Below are 22,453 nucleotides of genomic sequence, written 5' to 3'. Positions count from 1 at the left end.
GAGAGAAACACTGTAGCGGCTGGTTGATGAACAGTACACCTGTGAGGAGGAGCAGCCGGCTGGTCTGGTTTTTCCAGACCAGCGAACGCAGCCTATGTATCTAGGATATCACTGTTTGGTTTAAGAATTGAATGTCGTAGTTCATCTAGCATATATGCTATTTTACGCAATCACTATTATGCATCCTCATCATTGTGTATCAATGGCAAGAGTTTGGATTTTCATCATAGAATATATAAATAACCGATGATGTCATGCTAGATGACAGATGGTGTCCTGCTATTCACAAGTACACGAGACTGGTCCTGTAATTTCACAGAATGAGAAATCGTCGTACCGCTCCCTTCGTCCTTAAAATAAAAAAGTCGGTACAGGAATTGTGGTGGTTAAACTTTCTCGACTAAATTTTTTTAACTTTGATTATATTTGTAAAAAATATATGTAACATTTATATTATTATAAAAATATATTTAACGATTTACTTAATGATACTAATATGTATCATAAATATTTTAAATATATTTGGTCAAAATTGAAAGTTGTTGATTTTTTGAAAGCAAGAATAGGACAGAGGGAGAAGATGACTGTTGTTGGCCATTCGCCCATTAGCTAGCTATACACGCGAGTGAACTGTTGTGCCAGTTGTGTCTGTTTATTAGTAATTTCAGTTGTTTAAGAATTTGGTTCATGCCATGTATAACTCTGTATTCTTTTGTCAATACACGGCAAACAAAACGAAGCTTCCGCGTCACCGATTTCTCTAACCGAAAAGAATATCTAGAGCAATTGTGGAGTTTCTACATATGTACTGCTATTCCAATAATTCCAATAAAGGGTCCAAATTATTTTTATACAACCCCAACTCATTCACGTTGCTGCCTTTCTTAGGGTGGAATCAAACCCGGTTTAGCCAACTTATAGAATATAGGAATAGGAAAATGAAGCATACTAAAGATAAAAAGATGGTATATTCGAGGACGGAGGCAGCATCACATGGCGAGGTTGGCCTTAGATAAGATCATGAGATCGCTTCCCCAGTGAAAGGCCCGGTGGTGGTTGGACAGGTGGTAGAGGAAGTGAGGAGCACCAAGAGGAGGCCGCACCACGGTTGATTTAATAGAAGCATCCTAATCCCTCGTTATTTGTAAGGGGACTTGTGCACACGGCACCGCGGCTCCAACCATGATGTTGCGTCCCTGGCTGAGGAGGAATCTAGATTGTGGAGGGTGAGGGTGTGGCTTTGGAGACCAGCGATTCGCCATGGTGAGGTTTGATTAGAATGCGGAGAAAATATGTGGAATCAAGCGGAAGTAACTATATGGAGAATTGGAGACACAAATGGCTAAGGAGACGTATGGAGGCACGAACGACGAAAGGAGATAAGACGATCTCCATTGGACCTGAAAAATCCAGTCCCAACCAACACCATATGCCACATTTACCGACCAAGGAAGATCAAAAGCCAAGGAGACGAAGCGAGCGACTATATGGAGGCACGAATGACGAAGGAGGTAAGACGATCGCCATTGGACCTAAAAATCCAGTCCCAACCAACACCATATGCTACAATATTTACCGACCAAACACATTTACTGACCACATATTGATGAAGATCAAAAGCAAGGTACAACTTTTCCAACACATTTACCAAGAGAATACAAAATACAAAAACATGTCAGAAATTACAAGTTGCAAGAACAGAAAATCGTGCAGATACATAAACAATTCCAAAAAAATAACATCGTCAGATGAAAAACGGTTCTAAGAGTTTTCCCGGCCCTATCCGGGATTCCCTCATACTAATCTAGGAAGCAACCCTACTCCAACAATTCTGTTTCGTTAGCGCATCCACGGCATCCACAGTGCCTGTTCGAACGAGGTGGGATAAAACACCAGGCACACACGCTGCATGGTGAGCATTGATTGAGGGCACTAGAATGTCATGGGATGAAAAATACGCTCAAGCCCAATGATACAAGACCACGTTCAAACCCAAATTGCAAGAACGCTGCTGCTTTCTTTCATTTTCTATTCTCTCTATGTATTTATTTATTATTTATTTTTCAAAGAATTGACTGATGCCTTACAACAACACCTTATTCAAAAATTATGCTGAGAGATTTAGCACACAGGAATGATGCCTCATAATAATATCATTTGCATGCGTCATTTTTATGGTATAAGTAATTTGGATCCGTCATTTTTACTTGCATGTTTGACCTCAGGATTATGTGTTCCTGATTCTAATTACCGGTTCCGGCCGACGTTATACCTAAGCTAACTGTTTTGTTTATGATATCTTGACATTTCTATATCTGTTTTCCCGACCGGTATTCTCGATTTCGATTATGTTTTTAGAAAAAAAAATGTGAAATTGAAAGCGGTAAAAGGGCTTTCTAAACCATTTCCGATGGTTTTCATCCCTATAAGGACATGATGGGGAAGCGAGTAAAGGGGGGAGGATAGTGAGATGTCTATGCGAAAAATATTCTGAAGTGACCGATGATGTACGATGTTGCGAGGCCTAATAAGTATGGATGCTATAATAACCATTAATCATTATGAATGCTAGGAGCCCTGACCAATATGCTTGATGCGACCACAATAAGTATAGGTGCTTCGACCCCTAATAAGTATGAATGTTGCAACACTAATCAATACCCATGAGTATATAGGACCCATATTTGATAATTTCAGAAAAATAGCAACTTGAGCAGACAATACGAAAAAATCAACTCTAACTCTACGGGAGAACATTTGAAATACAGAACCTAGAAAACACCAAACATGGAAGACGTGAAAACTGAGTACTATTAAGCAGATGAGAAAGAAGTACAAAACACATGACAAAGATGACCCTTGACACCTAACTAGGTACCTCCCTCCACCCTCCCCCCCCCCCCCCCCCCCCCCCCCCCCCCCCAACACACACACGCGGGCGCAAAAGAGGTACCGGGAGCTACTGAACACAGAGAACTACATGTGATACCTACTAAGGACTACTGAGCACGTTTGAAATATATTGACATGTAAGAGCTGCCACGTACCTAGAACTACGCCTCTATTCCAAAATAAGGCCCTATTTGACAGGGTTTTCGTTGGACTTCTCAACCGGCTTAATTAAAAGTCCTACCAAGCAAGCATACCCTAGAATGGCTTTTGAAGCCAAAACAAGCTAAAATAGTGAAGTCAAAGCCATTTTGGGGTTAGAAGCCAAAGCCACACACCAAAACATGTTTTTTTCCTAGTTCCTCCATTTTCTTTGAGAAGTCATAGCCTTGCCAAAAAGAACCTAAATCAATTCCTAAAATCATTCTAAGTTAAACTATCAACTTTACACAAAAGTGTAACAACATATATCTATTATCTATTACACCAAAAAAATACATTATATATTTTTCTTTAGGCAATCGTGGTACTAATTTGGTGTCATAAGTAACAATGTTATTTTGTATAAAATTGGTCAAACTTAAATAGCTTTACTTATAATAACTCTAGAAGTTAATTTAATTTGTGATGAAGAGAATATTAAAGAAAACTCAAGAATTACTTCAACAGAGAAATACTTACACCTAAAGGGAAATATTGACGTGTGAGACCTATAGGTGTGTGCACAATTTTAATATTTCTGAAGACTTTTGTAAGATACCTCTAATAATTTTTTAGTGTTTTCAGACACATCACTTGTGTCCGTTGATAGTAAATTTTCGAGTGCAACACTAATTAATAATAAACTATAACTGTTAAATTTCAAAGAAAGAGAAAAAAGAGCCTGTTGGCTGGATGGTTTCTGAATTGATAAGCCCGGCTGGTGCTGGTTTGTTATGAGAGGAAAACACTGTTGGCTAGCTGATAAGCCCTGGCTGAAATCAACCAGCGAACAGGCTAAAATTTTGGTAGCTATTTTCTTATTTTGTTGTAATGCATGGGTGAAAGTTTGATAGCTTTTTATTTCGTTATAATGCACGGGTATATTTATTAGTAATTTATATAAAACCATCTTGCCTCTTTTCATGGACCGTCAAGAAAAAAAGTTGAACTAGCTCATATTCTTCATGAGAAAATAAATATCAGCAGCAATCATGAACTACTAATATTTTTTTATCTAAGAATTTGTATTGATCATCATATATATGACGCTTTTAAGACTTGCAAGCTCTGAAACTGAGAGAGAGAGAGAGAGAGAGAGAGAGAGACTTGCAAGCTCTGAAGCTAAAAAAAAGAGACTTGCAAACTCTGGACTTTATGGAGGCCAAAATATCGTACCTCTTGGGCCTCGTAGAGCCCAAAACAAGCATATCCGGAAAGGCCCACTAGATCGGCGGAAGTTGCCTGCGCAACCTTATCATCATCTTTCCCCTGGCCTTGGGGTTTTCTATCCGAGATGCATAGGCCTCTCTCGGTGTCATAGGAGAGCAAAAATGGTGACCCTCTCCATGGTCTCCGTCCCCATCGCACCCTCCTCCCTCTCCCTCTCCACCCGGGGCCGCATCTCCTTTGTATCCTTCCCCGCTAAGGTTAGTGTCGTCTTCTCCTATCACCCCTTCCCCTTCTGCCCTCCCCCCGCGACCATTTGCTTGTGCATACTTTGCACTTTGGTTTGTGCTTGTGTTTGTATGTGGAGCCTTTTACCTGTGTGCTATTAAAAAAGTTTGTAATTACATACAAGCCATTAAAAAAGTTGACCGCACACAGGTGCCACTGCTCTAAACTTCTTTGTCTTACAAGCCATTCCGTCCAAATGCAGCGCTAACTGTGGCTAACGGATGGGGGAAAAGGCAAGCATGCCCTCAGGAAGAAGAGGCTATCTGATGTTGCTTTGGCGCCAATCTGATGAGCCTTTGGCGCCAAAAACTCTCCCTAGGTGGCTCCAATAAATAGACAGCACTGAGGTCCCTCCCCCACTCAGTAGTCTCTCCACTCAGTTCCCTCTCCAATGGCTCTCATCCAGGATGGTGGTTAGGATGGTGGAGTAGTAGTGCAAGATAGGGTTATGCAGCAGCTCAGATGGATTGAGAAGCTGGTCTTTGTTGCCATCTTCCTTGCCTTGTATGCAATTATGAAGAAGTAGGGTCCTATGTATGTGTGTGTGTCACTATGTTTGTATGCTTGAATCAATGAATGAATGAGTCAATGATGGATGGATGAATGCAGTCCAGAAATATAAAATTCTCAGATTGTTCATTCACCAACATGCAAACCTTAATACATTACAAACATAAGTAGTGCTCATGGTTCAGATTGTTCACCAACATGCAAACCATAAACTACAATTTCATATAACACCAGTAATTTGTCTAGAGCAAGTACCATAAACTACATGTCCTGATCATGCAAAATATTATAGCTCCATTACATCAGCATTTCATACCATCCAAATGATTTCAGACCACAAAAGCCAAGGTGTTCTCTAGGAGTATAGCACCAATGCATCATCAAAACAACATGGTGGAGTCACCTTTGTTCATTCCAGCAGTAGTTGCTTCTTACTTCTGGTATTTGCAGCTGGGCTAGAAGGATCAGCTGGAGCCTTGCTGCTTGTTCCTCTAGCTAGAGTGGCACACACATCTTTCCTTGGTGTAAGCTTCTTCTTCAATCCAATCTTTCTCCTTGGTGTATGAACTATAGCAGTTGAAGCTTCCTATGGCTCATGCTGAACTCCAGCATCTTCATTATAAGGGGCAAGGTGCACAACTTGAATAGGAATTGGTTCATTAGATCTAGTTCCAAATCTTGTGGTACATGAAACATGAAGTTTAGTGTGGGCTGTTGGCATTGCAAAAAAATAGAAAGAAATAGAGAAGTGGCATACCTATTAGAGAAAGGAGTAGTAGTAGAGACTGAAGTACATGTTGGTGCTCCCTTAGATTTGGAGATAGATGACGAAGAAGAGGATTTTCTCTTTCTTTTCTTGTGTACAACATTCTCCACTGCCTCATTGGGAGGGAACACCATCCCTGTGGCCACAACAATGCTTGTCTCTATGTTAGCTTTAGCTGCTTTTTTCTACCTCTTCTTTGGCAGACCCCTACAGGTGAAATTTTAGTTATGTTAGATTATTTAATGTAGTTCATAGCATATATGAATAAATGTAACTGAGAGAAGTTCACTTGTCAGCCTCCATTGCAGCTATGTCTGCTAGACTCTCATTCTTGCAGGTGTACCAGTGGTGCCTTAACTCATGGCATATTGGACACTCATGCCTCTTTGATTTCTTCCTACTACCTCCTTCAACTGCCCCTTTGTACCTGTTCTTTCTTCTACCAGCTGTGGACTTAAGCAAGGGAGGATGCATAAAGAATCCATGTGTGGCATTAGGCCACATAGATGTGTCAGGAATGGATGGGATGACACCTTCATATGCAGCTTTGAATTTGGCCACATAATAGTATTCATCCACATAGTCTTCTAGCTTTTCACCAGGTATAGATGTTATGTAGGCAATTACATGCTTGCATGGTATTCCTGACCCTTGCCAAGCCCTGCAGGAACATGTGAAAGGTCCTAATGGCTAGAGGGGGGTGAATAGCCTATTAAAAATTTTCTACAACAACACTTAGCAAACCGGTTAGACAATCATGAGACGAAGCAAGTGTTGCGCTAGCCTACTAAAATTGCAAGCCACCTACCACAATTCTAGTTTCTATAGTTTCTATCCACACAATGGCTATGTCACTATACTAAGTTAGTATGCTCTCAAAGACTAACTAAAGAGCTACACTAACCAAACTAATAAGCTCTCACGACTAGCTACACTAAAGAGCTTAACAACTAGTTTGCGGTAATATAAAGAGAGAGAGAGCAAGTTGGTTATACTGCCGAGTTGAGGAATGAACCAATCAATCACAAGAGTGAATACCAATGAAGACTAATCACAAAGGAATCAAATGATGACACAATGATTTTTTACTAAGGTTCACTTGCTTACCGACAAGCTAGTCCTCGTTGTGGCGATACACTCACTTGGAGGTTCATGCGCTAATTAGCATCACACGCCAAACCCTCAATAGGGTGCCACACAACCAACACAAGATGAGGATCACACAAGCTACGAGCAATTTACTAGAGTATATTTTGGCTCTCCGTCGGGAAAAGATCAAGAACCCCTCACAATCATTACGATCGGAGCCGAAGACAATCACCAACCTCCACTCGACGATCCTCGCTGCTCCAAGCCATCTAGGTGGTGGCAACCACCAAGAGTAACAAGTAAATCCCACAGTGAAACATGAACACCAAGTGCCTCTAGATGCAAACACTCAAGCAATGCACTTGGATTCTCTCCCAATCTCACAAAGATGATGAATCAATGATGGAGATGAGTGGGAGGGCTTTGGCTAAGCTCACAAGGTTGCTATATCAATGCAAATGGCCAAGAGAGTGAGCTTGAGCCAATCATGGGGCTTAAATAGAGAGCCCCCATGAATAGAGTCGTTGGCTCTCTATTCCCTAAAAAATCGAGGCGACCGAACGAACCGGTCGGTTTAACCAGACGTAGGACCCTAGTGTTCGATCACGGGATGCATGCCACATGACGCCTCAGTTCAACCTCAGCTACTTGATCTCAATGGTCAGCTGACATGCGCCAATAGTCAAGTGATGACCGGATGCAGCATAGTGCCAAGACCTGACGCACCTTTGCCGAGTCCGGTCGTTTCTAGAGAGGTTCCATTCATAACCGGACGCGACAGTTTGATCATGACTGGATGTAGGACCCCAGTGTCCAGTCACTTCTAGTAAGGTTCCAGTCATGACCGGACGCATCTGGTCATGACCGACCGGACTCGCCCAGCGTCCGGTCACTCACCGTCTTCTCTGTGCGCCACCACATCAGCAATACTGGACGCTGAAGAGTGTTCAGCCAAAGTCCAGTCACCTACGTCCAATCTCAGGCTAAGAGTACCACCTTCTTTTATAATTGACTTGATGCTGCTCCCCAGAGTTCGATCACTACGTGACCAGCGTCCGGTGCACTCTATGAACTATAACACCCTCAGTGTTACATGGTACAATCTTTTGCTAAAACACTGCATGTGCATCATGTTTATGTGATAGTGTATGAATTATGGAGTGTAAAGCAATATACGTAACTTGAAACGTTCATTGGAAACACGAAACGAATGTTATAGTTCATGTCGTGTTTTATCGTTCAGAGTTCTAGCCAAATTTTTATTGAAAGAAAATGCTATAGAATGCATACCTAGCAGTTTGCTAAAGTTTGTAGTTCAAACTTTGTAGGTGGTGATGAAATACTTGTGGTTGTGAATGGGATTCGCTAGATGGTTTACTTAATAGCATGGAAATCAAAGTTGACGCGAATCCGAACAAAAACTTAGTCATTTTCTTAAGTCAGAAAATGGGTTGACGAAGCTAACTTCGACAATTTTTATAGGAGGATCGGGTTAAGTAGTGGCATGGTCTTAGGGTTTGTTTTAGTGGTTTGATATGCTATCTTGAGCATAAAATAGTTGGTTTAGCGATTGAAGCCTTGAGGTGGGTTTTTTGGACGCTTTAAAAAATGTGCAAGGCACATTCCTAAGCGGCTGCTATGTCTGGCCGCTGTCACCAGGCTGCGGTTTGGCTTGGCATCATGGTTGGCTCACCTTGGTGCACACCTGCACCACCACTACCGCGCCCTAACGTGCACCTTGCACCACCACTGTCGCGCTCGTGCAAGCACCCACACACACACGCACACGCACGCGCACGCCACGCCCGGAGACCTAGTCGCTCGGCCAGCATAGCCGTCATCGCGGGCCCGTTGCCCTAGCTCAACCATTGGTGACACCTCACCGTGTCGTTGACCCCGCGCGTCGTGCCACTACGCTGCTGCTAACTGCGGCCGATTGTATGAAGTCACCGCGTGCGCTGTGCCACACCGTCGCGTTCGCCTGTCGCCTCGCGCTTGCCTATGCAGTGCCATGAGTGCATGGCCACACTTTGACCTACCCGCACGTTGCCTTGCCTGCCTGCCTTGCCATCGCATCCGTGCTTGTCGTGACGCTGCATTGCTGCCTCCCCTGACCAACGCCATGTGACTACGGTGCATAGAGCCGAGCGCCGTCATCTGCTTGCGGTATATGGCAATGTGGCCCACCGTCCTGAGCGCGTTGGCCATTTCCCCATCGCCCTATAGCCATATGCGATTGTACACCAAATTGATAGCCATGTCGCGCCACGGCAGCGACGAGCCACGCCATGCCTATCTTCCTTGTTTCTCTGGCACCGTGGTCGCCGGACTCGCTCCTCTAAATTTGCTGTAGTGGAGCCACCTCAATCCAATTGACCCCATCTCTGGCTCTGCTGAGTAGCCAGCCAGCCACCCGACCCCACCTTGCAGCGAGCCTTATCATGCCATGCTCCAATTTGGAGTTGCCGTTCCGCCGGGTCAATAAGACCGTGTCGGTCTACGTCAAAGGCAAGCCCCGGTGCATAACCCTTATTTTTAAATGATCACTGATTATATATGATGTGCATTTATGTTACAGGCATTTTATGGAAACTGCATGCATAAGTATATCTACCTATGAGTCCTACTAGTATAGGTCGAGTAGCTGCTATGCTCAGGATTTCGGTAGCGTGAGTAACCTGTCGTTACTCACAATAGGTGATAATGATGACCCCTCATGATAACATGGTGGAAAGGAAACTGAAAGCTCTAGTTTGGTTTTGGTGAATTGATGAAACCCTAAGTGCTAACCTAGTTTATCAAGTGATCATGAGATAGGTAGCACATTCCAAGTGGTGAAGCAAATGAAGATCATAACATGATGATGATGCCATGATGATGATCAAGTGCTTGGACTTGGAAAGAAGAAAGAGAAAAACAAAAAGCTCAAGGCAAAGGTATAAACCATAGGAGCTATTTTGTTTTGGTGATCAAGACACTTAGAGAGTATGATCACATTTAGGTTTGATAGCCGTACTATTAAGAGGGGTGAAACTCATATCGGAATGCGGTTATCAAAGTGCCACTAGATGCTCTAACTCATTACATATGTATTTAGGATCTAGTAGAGTGCTAACACCCTTGAAAATGTTTGTGAAAATACGCTAACACATGTGCACAAGGTGATACACTTGGTGATTGGCACATTTGATCAAGGGTGGTGAAGTTTGGGAGCAAGGGTAAAAAACTCCACCGGTGGAGTGTTCGCCCAAAGAGTGTGGATAGTCTGACGGTGCCACCGGCGCCCTAGACAGAAAAGACGGAGGTCACTGGAAGTGACCGGATGCTGGCCTCGGTTGGATCGGCACGTCCGGTCAGGTGTAGCAGCGAAGACGTTGGCGTCGGTCAAACGACCGGACGCTGAAGGGTTGTGTCTGGTCGTGTTGTCGGTCAGCACAATAAGAAGTCACAGTGTGACTGGACGCTGGCAGGGTCCGGTCAAGCATGATCGGACGCGTCCGGTTGGCAAAAATTGGTTTTGGAACCTTACTGTAAATGACTGGACGCTGGGTGTTCAGCGTCCGATCAACTCAGGCACAGTGTCCGGTCAAGGCAGATGACCGTTGAAGTTAGGACACGTGGTTGACTATGAGCGATCAGACGCTGGGGGCTCAGCGTCTGGTCAACTGACCGAAGCATCCGGTTAGCCCACGTTATGCCCAGTGAAGGGGTATAATGGCTCTATTTCGTGGGGGCTTCTATTTAAGCCCCATGGCCGGCTATAGCTCATACCTTTGGCCATTTTCATTGACATAGCAACCTTGTGAGCTTAGCCAAAGCCCTCCCACTCATCTCCATCATTGATTCATCATCATAGTGAGATTGGGAGTGAATCTAAGTGCATTGCTTGAGTGTTTGCATCTAGAGGCACTTGGTGTTCGTGTTTCGCTGCGGGTTTCGCTTGTTACTCTTGGTGGTTGCCGCCACCTAGATGGATTGGAGCAGCGAGGATCGTTGAGCGGAGGGTGGTGATTGTCTCCGGCTCCGATCATGGTGATTGTGAAGGGTTCTTGACCTTTCCCCGTCGGAGCGTCAAAAGGTACTCTAGTGAATTGCTCATGGCTTGTGTGATCCTCATCTTGTGTTGGTTGTGCGGCACCCTATTGAGGGTTTAGCTTGTGAAGCCAATTAGTGCGTGAACCTCAAAGTGAGTGAATCGCCACAACGAGGACTAGCTTGCCGGCAAGTAAGTGAACCTCGGTAAAAAATCATTGTGTTCATCATTGATTCTGAGGTGATTGGTCTTCATTGTTATTCATCCTTGTGATTGATTGGTTCCTTCATCTACAAGGCAGTATAATCTTCTTGATCACTCTCTTTACTTTACCACAAACTAGTTGTCAAGCTCTTTAGTGTAGCTAGTTTTGAGAGCTTGCTTGCTTGGTCAGTGTGGCTCTTTAGTTAGCCTTTGAGAGCACACTAATATAGAGTAGTGTCATAGCTATTGAGTGAATGGATACTATCTAAACTAGAATTGTGGTAGGTGGCTTGCATTTTGAGTAGGCTAGCGCAACACTTGCTTCGCCTCATAATTGTCTAACCATTTTGTTAAGTATTGTTGTAGAAATTTTTATTAGGCTATTCACCCCCCTCTAGCCATTAGGACCTTTCAAGTGGTATCAGAGCTGAGGTCACCGTTATTTGAGGCTTAACAACCTTCGGTGTTAAAATGGCTCAAATCAATAACACCAAGAAGCCACCCCAATTTGATGGCTCCAACTATCCCTATTGGAAGGCCAAGATAACAACTTATATCAAGTCAATCAATAGGAAGGTTTGGAAGGTGGTAGAAACAAAAATTGAGATTGAAGATCCGGAGAATCCCACCGCGGCCGAAGAAGTACTTCTCCAAAACAATGACATTGCTCTAAGTGCTATTCATGATGCAATTGATGAAAGAATATTTGAGCAAGTCAAAAATATTGAGATGGCACATGAGGCATGGAAGAAGTTGGAAGAGTCATTTGAGGGCACTCAAGCCATGAAGGGTGCAAAGGCTTACATTCTCAAAGAAAAGTTTGCAAGCTTCAAGATGAAGGATGATGAGAGTGTGCCGGAGATGTTCCATAGGCTTCAAGTGCTTATCAATGATCTCAAAGCACTTGGAGAAGAAGTGAAGGATAAGGACTTCTCCCACAAGTTCTTGAGATGCTTACCCTCTAGATTTGGTACATTGGTCACTATTCTAGTGAGGAGTGGTTTGGACACCATGACACCAAACCAAGTATTGGGAGATATAATGACCGATGATACTTATAGAGATGATGATGAGAAGGAAGAAAAGGAGAAGAAAGATGAGAAGAAGGATGAGAAGAAGAAGAGCGTGGCATTCAAAGCCACATCATCTAAGGGCAAAGCAAAGCAAGAAACATCAAGTGAAGAAGATGAATCATGGGATGATGATGATGATGAGAAGATGGCTCTATTTGTAAAGAGATTTGGCAAGTTCATGGTGAAGAAGGGCTACCATGCTAGAAGAAAGAAGTCTTCATCCAAGAACAAAGAAGAGTCAAGAAGGTTCTTCAAGTGTGGAAGCAAAGATCATCTTGTTGCTCAATGCCCATACAATAGTGACAATGATGATGACAACAAGAAGAACAAGAAGAAGGACAAGAAGGAAAAGAAAGAGAAGAAGGACAAGATGGCATTCAAGAAGAAGAAGTGTGGTTCATATGTAGTCACTTGGGATAGTGATGCTTCCTCAAGTGATGATGATGATAGTGATGATAACAAGACCACCAAGAAGAAGGTTCTTGCAAGCATTGCTATCAATGAGAAGCCTTCTCTCTTTGAATCTTCATCATGCTTCATGGCTAAGGCCACTAAGGTACAATCTTGTGATGATGAAAGTGATGAAGAACATATTGATGATAATGAACATGAAAATGAAAATGATAGTGATAGTGATGATGATGAACCTACTAAGGATGAATTATTTGACATGCTAGAAGATGCTAAAGAACACTTTGACATTAAGAGAAGGGAATGCAAGAGCTTGAATAAGGAGGTAAAAGCCCTTAAGAAAGCCCTTGATGAGCTCAAAGCAACTCATGAGAAGCTAGAGGAAGCCCATGAGAAGCTTGGCAAGGCTCACAAAAAGCTTGAAAAGGCTCATTCTACTTTGCTTAATGAACAAGATAAAAAGAAGCATGTTGAAACTTGTGATGTAGATTTAACTTGTGATATAATTGATGAATCACTATCTATGCTTATCATTGTTGCTCCTACTAACCCTTCTTGTAGCACTTCCACTTCTACCTCATCTAGTAGTGATGATCTCACTTGTGATGCCTCACTAGTGGTTGAGAATGAGAACCTCAAGAAGGAGGTCACTAAGCTCACTCACACCTTAGCTAAGGCTTATGGTGGTGAGGACCGCTTGCTTATGTGCTTGGGTAGCCAAAGAGCTTCTCTCTACAAAGAGGGATTGGGCTATACCCCCAAAAAAGGCAAAGCGGCCTTTGCTCCTCACAAGACTAGTTTTGTGAAGAACAATGGTCGATTTTGCACTAGTTGCAAGCAAGTGGGTCACAAAGAGAAAGAATGCAAAAACAAGAGCAAAAATGCTAATGTATCCTCCATTAAGCTTAATTCATGCTATATGCTTACTAAGGATACAAATGGTGTGAAGGCTAAGTTTATTGGTAAACCATGGATAGGCTCAAAGAAGAAAGCCATTTGGGTACAAAAAGCCTAGTGACTAACTTTCAAGGACCCAAGCAAGTTTGGGTACTAAAAAGAATTGATCTTCTTTTGAAGGTCAATTACAAAGTCGGAGGAAGGCATTGGGTTTTTGATAGTGAGTGCACTCAACACATGACTAGTGATGCAAGAATGTTCAACTCAATCAACACCAATGGCAATGATGGTTATGATAGTATCACATTTGGTGACAATGGCAAAGGCAAGGTCAAAGGGCTTGGTAAGATTGCAATATCAAATGACATGAGCATATCCAATGTGTTGCTAGTAGAGAGCTTGAACTTCAATTTGCTATCCGTGGCACAATTGTGTGATCTTGGATTCAAATACATATTTAGGGTAGATGATGTAGAGATCATAAGTGTAGATGGCTCTAATTTGATCTTCAAAGGTTTTAGATATGAGAATCTATACTTGGTTGATTTCAATGATAGTGAAGCTAGATTGTCCACATGCTTGTTCACTAAGTCTAGCATGGGTTGGTTATGGCATAGAAGGCTTAGTCATGTTGGAATGAAATAATTGAATAGATTGGTTAAGCATGACTTAGTTAAAGGCTTGAAAGATGTTGTGTTTGAAAAGGATAAGCTTTGTAGCTCTTGTCAAGCCAGCAAACAAGTTGGAAACACCCATCCTAAGAAAAGCATGATGAGCACTAGTAAAGCATTTGAGTTATTGCACATGGATTTGTTTGGGCCAACACAATACACTAGCATCGGTGGTAATAAATATGGCTTTGTGATAGTGGATGATTACACTAGATACACATGGGTATTCTTTCTAGTGGACAAAAGTGATGTGTTTGCAACATTCAAATCATTTGTCAAGGGCATTCACAATGAGTTTGAAACAACCATCAAGAGAGTTAGAAGTGACAATGTTAGTGAGTTCAAGAATACTAGAATTGATGAGTTATGTGATGAATTTGGAATTAGACATCAATTCTCGGCCAAGTACACTCTACAATCAAATGGCCTTGTTGAGAGGAAGAATAGAACACTCATTGATATGGCAAGGTCTATGCTTAGTGAGTACAATGTGAGTCAATCTTTTTGGGCCGAGGCTATCAACACGGCGTGCTATTGTAGCAACCGCCTCTATTGTCACCGATTGAAAGAGAAGACACCATATGAGCTCTTGAATGGTAGAAAGCCCAACATTGCATATTTTTGGGTCTTTGGTTGTAAATGCTATATCTTGAAGAAAGGCACTAGATTGGGCAAGTTTGACAAGAAATGTGATGAAGGATTCCTACTTGGTTATTCCACTACAAGCAAAGCATATAGAGTTTGGAATTTGGATAGTGGTACTCTTGAGGAAGTTCATGATGTTGAATTTGATGAAACTAAGGGTTCACAAGTAGAGAATGAGAACTTGGAAGATGTTAGAGGCATTCAACTTTCAAATGCCGTGAAGAACATGGATGATGGTGAATTGAGGCCTAGGCAAGTGAATGATGATGAAGATGATCAAGTGCAAGTGCTCTCTAATTCAAATGTGCAAGATGATACAAATCAAGTTAGTGCAAGTGGATCTCATGACAATGAACAAGATCAAGTGGCTAGTACATCATCTCAACCCAATGATCAAGCAAGTTTAAGCAATCAAGTTCCAATCCTCCAACCAACCAATGTTGCAAGAGATCATCCTTTGGGCACTATCATTGGTGATATTTCTAGATGTGTACAAACAAGATCAAGATTGGCATTATTTTGTGAACACTTCTCATTTGTATCATCCATTGAACCAAAGAAGATAGATGAAGCATTAAAGGATGCTGATTGGGTAAATGTTATGCATGAAGAGTTGAATAACTTCACAAGAAATCAAGTATGGGAGATGGTGGAAAGACCAAAGGGACACAATGTGATTGGAACCAAATGGGTCTTTAGAAACAAGCAAGATCAAGATGAGATAGTAGTAAGGAACAAAGCAAGATTGGTAGCACAAGGCTATACTTAAGTTGAAGGTCTTGACTTTGGAGAAACATATGCCTCGGTTGCTAGATTGGAAGCAATTAAAATCTTGCTAGCCTATGCTTGTGCCCACAACATCAAGCTCTATCAAATGGATGTTAAGAGTGCATTTCTCAATGGCTACATCAATGAAGAAGTATATGTTGAGCAACCTCCCGGTTTTGAAGATGATAAGAAGCCCAACCATGTGTACAAGTTAAAGAAGGCATTGTATAGCTTGAAGCAAGCACCTAGAGCATGGTATAAGAGATTGAGGGATTTCCTACTCTCTAAAGGGTTCACAATGGGTAAAGTTGACACCACTCTTTTCATCAAGAAGATTAGAAAAGATCTATTTGTATTGCAAATCTATGTTGATGATATCATATTTGGATCAACCAATCAATAATTTTATGATGAGTTTGGAAAGATGATGGCTAATGAGTTTGAGATGTCCATGATTGGAGAGTAGAGTTACTTCCTTGGGCTTCAAATCAAGCAATTGAAGAATGATACATTTGTGAGTCAAGGCAAGTACATCAAGGACATGATCAAGAAGTTTGCATGATTGATAGCAAAGTCATTAGCACACCAATGGGAACCAATGGCAACTTGGATAGTGATGCAAGTGGCAATATGGTGGATCAAAAATTGTATCGGTCTATAATTGGAAGCCTACTCTATGTGACCGCATCAAGGCTAGATGTCATGTTTAGTGTATGCATGTGTGCAAGATTTCAAGCTTCACCAAGAGAAAGTCATTTAAAGGCTACAAAGAGGATATTGAGGTACTTGAAGCATACACCAAATGTTGGTTTGTGGTATTCCAAAGGAGCAAAGTTTGAGCTAGTTGGTTACTCTGACTCAGATTATGCAGGATGCAAGGTTGAAAGGAAGAGGACCTCGGGCACATGTCAATTGTTGGGAAGATCACTTGTTTCATGGTCATCAAAGAAGAAAAATAGTGTTGCATTATCAACCGCCGAAGCTGAATACATATCCGTCGGTAGTTGTTGTGCACAAATACTTTGGATGAAGGCCACTTTGTGTGACTTTGGAATCAAGTTCAAGAAAGTGCCATTGCTATGTGACAATGAGAGTGCAATCAAGCTAACCAACAATCCGGTTCAACATGCAAGAACAAAGCACATTGATGTCCACCACCATTTCATAAGAGATCACCAACAAAAGGGGACATTTGCATTGAGAGTGTAGGCACCGAAGATCAACTTGCTGATATATTCACCAAGCCATTGGATGCGAAAAGGTTTTGCAAGCTAAGGAATAAGTTGAACATATTGGATTTCTCAAATATGTGTTGATGCACCCCCCCCCACTTATATGACATGCCTCTCCTTCGAGCAATCCAAGGTAAAAGTTGATTGGCATAACATACATCTTTGCTAAGGACATGATTAGTGCATCTAGTCACATCTTCAATTTTATTAGGACCTTTCAAGTGGTTCTATTTTATTAGGCTCATTCATGAAAATCAAATGAATTTGATGTTTATACGATATCACTATTGCTTTTATTCTTGATTTGATCTAGTGATAGCATATGACATGTTTATGGGCTTGTAAACCTAGTATTTGATCTAGAAATGGGCTCTAAATGTTTAACTCAACATGGTACAAGATAACCCTTATTTGGAGGTGTGAAGAAGCTTGTCCTTGGATCAAACCGAGTTAAATATCTTTGGCAAATAATCTAGATTGGACCAAATTTGGGAAAATAATCCTCACCCCATTGATTGACATTGATAATCTCGACCCTACAAGTAATACTATCTATATTTTGAACCTTTGTGGTCATTGATGACAAAGGGGGAGAGAAACAAAGATAGTAGCAAAGATAGTGAAAAAAGGGAAGAAATATCATAAAGGGGGAGAAATATAAAGATATCTTGATATATGACATAGGGGGAGAAAAGTGAAAAAGGAAAGGGATCAATTAAAATTTTTGAGCACACAAGTAGGGGGAGCAAGCTCATGAACTTGTATGGTGCATTTGAATGTGCATTTCATATGTTTGCTTGCATGGCATAAGTTCTAAATTTAAAATATCCATGCTTGTGTGATGTATGCTAGTTGTTAGATTAAATGATGAAATGAAATCACTAGATAACTTTCATTTCTAAATATTTCCAAGTGGTATTGAGCTAACCATGGTGCTAAGGATGGTATATTGATGTACTCCGATTGGTATCACACTTCAAAGGTCTATCTTTTATACCTTAGCATCATTTGGTAGACATTGACTCATATATTTCCTATCTAAGTATATGTGCAAGCTACAATCCAAACTCTTAGCATATATGTAGGGGGAGAAATTGCTACCATATGGGGTTCATGAAACTTGTCCATATCCTTTTACACATGGTAAATATGCTTGGGCAAGCAACATGGATTCAATTGAATTTCAATTCATATCTTTGTATAAGGGTTGTCATCAATTACCAAAAAGGGGGAGATTGAAAGCTCTAGTTTGGTTTTGGTGAATTGATGAAACCCTAAGTGCTAACCTAGTTTATCAAGTGATCATGAGATAGGTAGCACATTCCAAGTGGTGAAGCAAATGAAGATCATAACATGATGATGATGCCATGATGATGATCAAGTGCTTGGACTTGGAAATAAGAAAGAGAAAAACAAAAAGCTCAAGGCAAAGGTATAAACCATAGGAGCTATTTTGTTTTGGTAATCAAGACACTTAGAGAGTGTGATCACATTTAGGTTTGATAGACGTACTATTAAGAGGGGTGAAACTCGTATTGGAATGCGGTTATCAAAGTTCCACTAGATGCTCTAACTCATTGCATATGCATTTAGGATCTAGTGGAGTGCTAACACCCTTGAAAATGTTTGTGAAAATACGCTAACACATGTGCACAAGGTGATACACTTGGTGGTTGGCACATTTGATCAAGGGTGTTGAAGTTTGGGAGCAAGGGTAAGAAACTCCATCGGCGCCCTAGACAGAAAAGACGGAGGTCACTAGAAGTGACCAGACGCTGGCCTCGATTGGACCGGCGCATCCGGTTAGGTGTAGCAGCGAAGACACTGGTGTCGGTCAAACGACCGGACACTGGGTCACTCTGTGACTAGACGCTGAAGGGCTACGTCTGGTCGTGTTGTCGGTCAGCATAGTAAGAAGTCACAGTGTGACCAGACGCTGGCAGGGTCCGGTCAAGCATGACCGGACGCGTCCGGTCGGCAAAAATTGGTTTTGGAACCTTACTGTAAACGACTGGACGCTGGGTGTTCAGCGTCCGGTCAATTCAGGCGCAGTGTTCGATCAAGGCAGATGACCATTGAAGTCAGGACATGTGGTTGACTATGAGCGACCGAACATTGGGGGCTCAGCGTCTGGTCAACTGACTGGAGCGTCCGGTCAGCCCGCGTTATGCCCAGTGAAGGGGTATAACGGCTCTATTTCGTGGGGGCTTCTATTTAAGCCCCATGGCCGGCTATAGCTCATACCTTTGGCCATTTTCATTGACATAGCAACCTTGTGAGCTTAGCCAAAGCGCTCCCACTCATCTCCATCATTGATTCATCATCATAGTGAGATTGAGAGTGAATCCAAGTGCATTGCTTGAGTGTTTGCATCTAGAGGCACTTGGTGTTTGTGTTTCGTTGTGGGTTTCACTTGTTACTCTTGGTGGTTGCCGCCACCTAGACAGCTTGGAGCAGCGAGGAACGTTGAGCGGAGGGTGGTGATTGGCTCCGGCTTCGATCATGGTGATTGTGAGGGGTTCTTGACCTTTCCCCGGCGGAGCATCAAAAGGTACTCTAGTGAATTGCTCATGGCTTGTGTGATCCTCATCTTGTGTTGGTTGTGTGGTACCCTATTGAGGGTTTGGCGTGTGAAGCCAATTAGTGCGTGAACCTCCAAGTGAGTGAATCACCACAACGAGGACTAGCTTGCCGGCAAGCAAGTGAACCTCAGTAAAAAATCATTGTATTCATCATTGATTCCAAGGTGATTGGTCTTCATTGTTATTCATCCTTGTGATAGATTGGTTCCTTCATCTACAAGGCGGTATAATCTTCTTGATCACTCTCTTTACTTTACCGCAAACTAGTTGTCAAGCTCTTTAGTGTAGCTAGTTTTGAGAGCTTGCTTGCTTGGTCAGTGTGGCTCTTTAGTTAGCCTTTGAGAGCACACTAACATAGGGTAGTGTCATAGCTATTGAGTGAATAGATACTATCTAAACTAGAATTGTGGTAGATGGCTTGCATTTTGAGTAGGCTAGCGCAACACTTGCTTCGCCTCATAATTGTCTAACCATTTTGTTAAGTGTTATTGTAGAAATTTTTATTAGGCTATTCACGCCCCCTCTAGCCATTAGGACCTTTCAGAAATTGGTGATCATGCAGGGATATGGTTTGGGTACTGGTGGGTGTAAGAGGTTGTGTCCTATGACCAATAGGGCATAGCTTGGTTACACTTTTTCCCTGTCTGTGTCGGTTAAGGATCGATCATTGTATAAGTCTCGAGGCAAGTCATAGATTTATTATCTTGAGCACATACTTAGGTATGGGCGTAGGGAAGACTTGTTGCTCTCTTGTCATGGATTTTGGCTCTTTTCAAACTGACTGATTGGAGGCGGGGATGGTGGAGGTCCTTGCACCACACTAAGTCCGGGACTTAGAAGCAGGGGCTTGGAGTCCAAGTTTGGACAGAGACCTAGACCCCATGATAGGAGGGTGATGGGTTGGTCTTGCTTGTGCCTAGAGTACAAGCGGGGTGTGTGTTTTTGGGTACCTAGCTAGGGGCATTGATTCATGAATTGCTAGGCAATCCGGTACGGCTTGTTTTGGGTCTAGCACCGTAGTAAGAACTGAAAGAGGAAATGTGATGAAATGGAACTGATTGCTCAACTCTTGTTTGAAAGTAGAACATGTGCTTACATTGAATGGCTACATAATAAATTAATGTGGCTATTAATTATAACATAAATAAGGACTCACTATTAGTATTGCTTTCTGCAAAAAGGAAACCAGTAAACATTAAAGCTTATCATATTCCTTGGAGTTGGAAAATTATTCCCACTAGTCGGATAAGTCTTGCGAGTACATTGTGTACTCACGGTTTATTTACCCTAGTTGTAGGTAATACATGAGGAGTACTGTTGTGTGAAGGATTCTTCTAGTGGGCACAAGCAGATCCTTGTTCTTTATCGCTAGATGTTTATTTTTATTCTGCTATTTAATATTCTACACTCTGACCTTAGAAATGTAATAATGTACTTTTTACGCACTCTAGATGTATGAAATGGATTAAGTATTGTAACTTGTTTTCATTATTGGATCCTTGGGGGGAAATGTGGATCTTTTGGGTTCTCCCTTGGGGTGTGCCCGACGGATACCGCCCGCTGTAGCTTGCTTTCGGGGCGCTTAGTGTCTGGTGGAAGAGGAGCATCTCCGTAAGCGTGTTATTTCAGGTGGTTCTACCACAGTTGGTACCAGAGCCAATAATGAGCTTACGGGTTCATCACTCTTTTCTAAAACTTAAAAATTTGACCAACAAAAGTTTTGTGAAAAGTAGGATGCGATAAAATTATCTAAATAAGTATAAGCCCTAGCAATATGGTATATCTAGGATAGCGGCACTAGTTTTATCTAATCAGTTTTCTGTAGGTACACTGACTTATGTTGCGCAAGGAATCACTTAGCATACATAAAGTGAGTGTGCGATGTGCCGAAAATTTTATGAATGCCGCTATATTCCCCTAAACGAAAGTCCCCCTACACGTATAATTGGATTAGTACATTGATAGGACAACTAAAAGAATGCTTTAATAAATGTCTCATCATTTCTCTAATCCCTTGCTTCTAATCTAGAAGGTTGTCCTAAGTGGTTGGTTCCTATCTCTTACAGATGAATCTAAGGTCCGGACGTGGGAGCACTAGTGCCGGTGCGGGCCACGGTCTTGGTGAGGGCCAAGGTGAAAGTGGCAAGGCCAATGAGCACGATAACGGGGAGAGCCATGAGGCTCCACTGTTGGCTCCTCCTCCTCCTCCACCACCACCGCCACCACCGCCGTTGACTCACGTGGAGATGATGGCAGAAATGATGGCTGCTCGTCGTAGTCTGCCCGTGCCATGGAGCTGCTGGCATAGGCTATAGCTGGCTTCGCCCGTGGAGGCCATGGGGGCAATGGTGGGAATAGGGGTGGTGCTCACCATCCTGAAGGACCCTGCTCTTACTAGGATTTCCTTGAGATGCACCCGCCCACGTTCACACCATCAGCTGAGCCCCTAGATGCGGAGCATTGGCTTCACATTCTGGAGCAAAAGTTCCTATTGCTCAATGTGAATGATGATCAGAAGGTGCGCTTTGCAGCGCAACAGTTGTTGGGGTCCACGAGTGCATGGTGGGATACCTTCAATGCCATGTAGTAGCTAGATCACCAGGTGACCTGGCAGGAGTTCACCGCATCATTCAGGGAATTTTATATTTCCAGCTGGTGTCCTCAATAGGAAGCTGACTGAGTTTCTAGACCTATGGCAAGGTAGTTTGTCAGTGATGGACTACGTCAATAAGTTTAATCACTTGTCCTAGTATGCTGGAACTCATGTGGACACAGACAAGAAGAAGAGGGACTGCTTCTATCATGGCTTCTCTTGCAGCCTTCAGGAGAAATTGTATACTGGGAACTATCAGACCTTCGGGGCAATGATGAATGCTGTCATCGCCATGGAGGGCTTGCAGCGAGATTCCTAGGTAGAGTGGAAGAGAAAGCAGGTGGCTACGGGGTCCTCTAGCCACCCCCATACTCAGAAAGTATAGGTTGTTCGATGGGTGCCCTATCAATCATTAGGCGAGCATTCATTTCGAC

At 42.5% G+C, this 22,453-nt stretch overlaps 1 protein-coding gene across 1 annotated transcript in view; it reads left to right on the top strand.

Annotated features, from left to right (window-relative positions):
* Positions 1 to 4,421: 4,421 nt before the first annotated feature.
* Positions 4,422 to 22,453, top strand: part of LOC136538375 (small ribosomal subunit protein uS13c-like) — a 48,495-nt gene continuing 30,463 nt past the window's right edge. The window contains exon 1 of the mRNA XM_066530353.1: positions 4,422 to 4,517. Coding sequence (XP_066386450.1) covers positions 4,422 to 4,517 — 96 coding nt within the window. The remainder of the gene's footprint in view (positions 4,518 to 22,453) is intronic.

Source organism: Miscanthus floridulus, chromosome 2, assembly GCF_019320115.1.
Source record: "Miscanthus floridulus cultivar M001 chromosome 2, ASM1932011v1, whole genome shotgun sequence".
In the NCBI taxonomy this organism is placed as follows: Eukaryota; Viridiplantae; Streptophyta; class Magnoliopsida; order Poales; family Poaceae; genus Miscanthus; species Miscanthus floridulus.
Note: the sequence above shows the minus strand (reverse complement) of the source record. Positions and strands in the feature narration are given on the sequence as shown.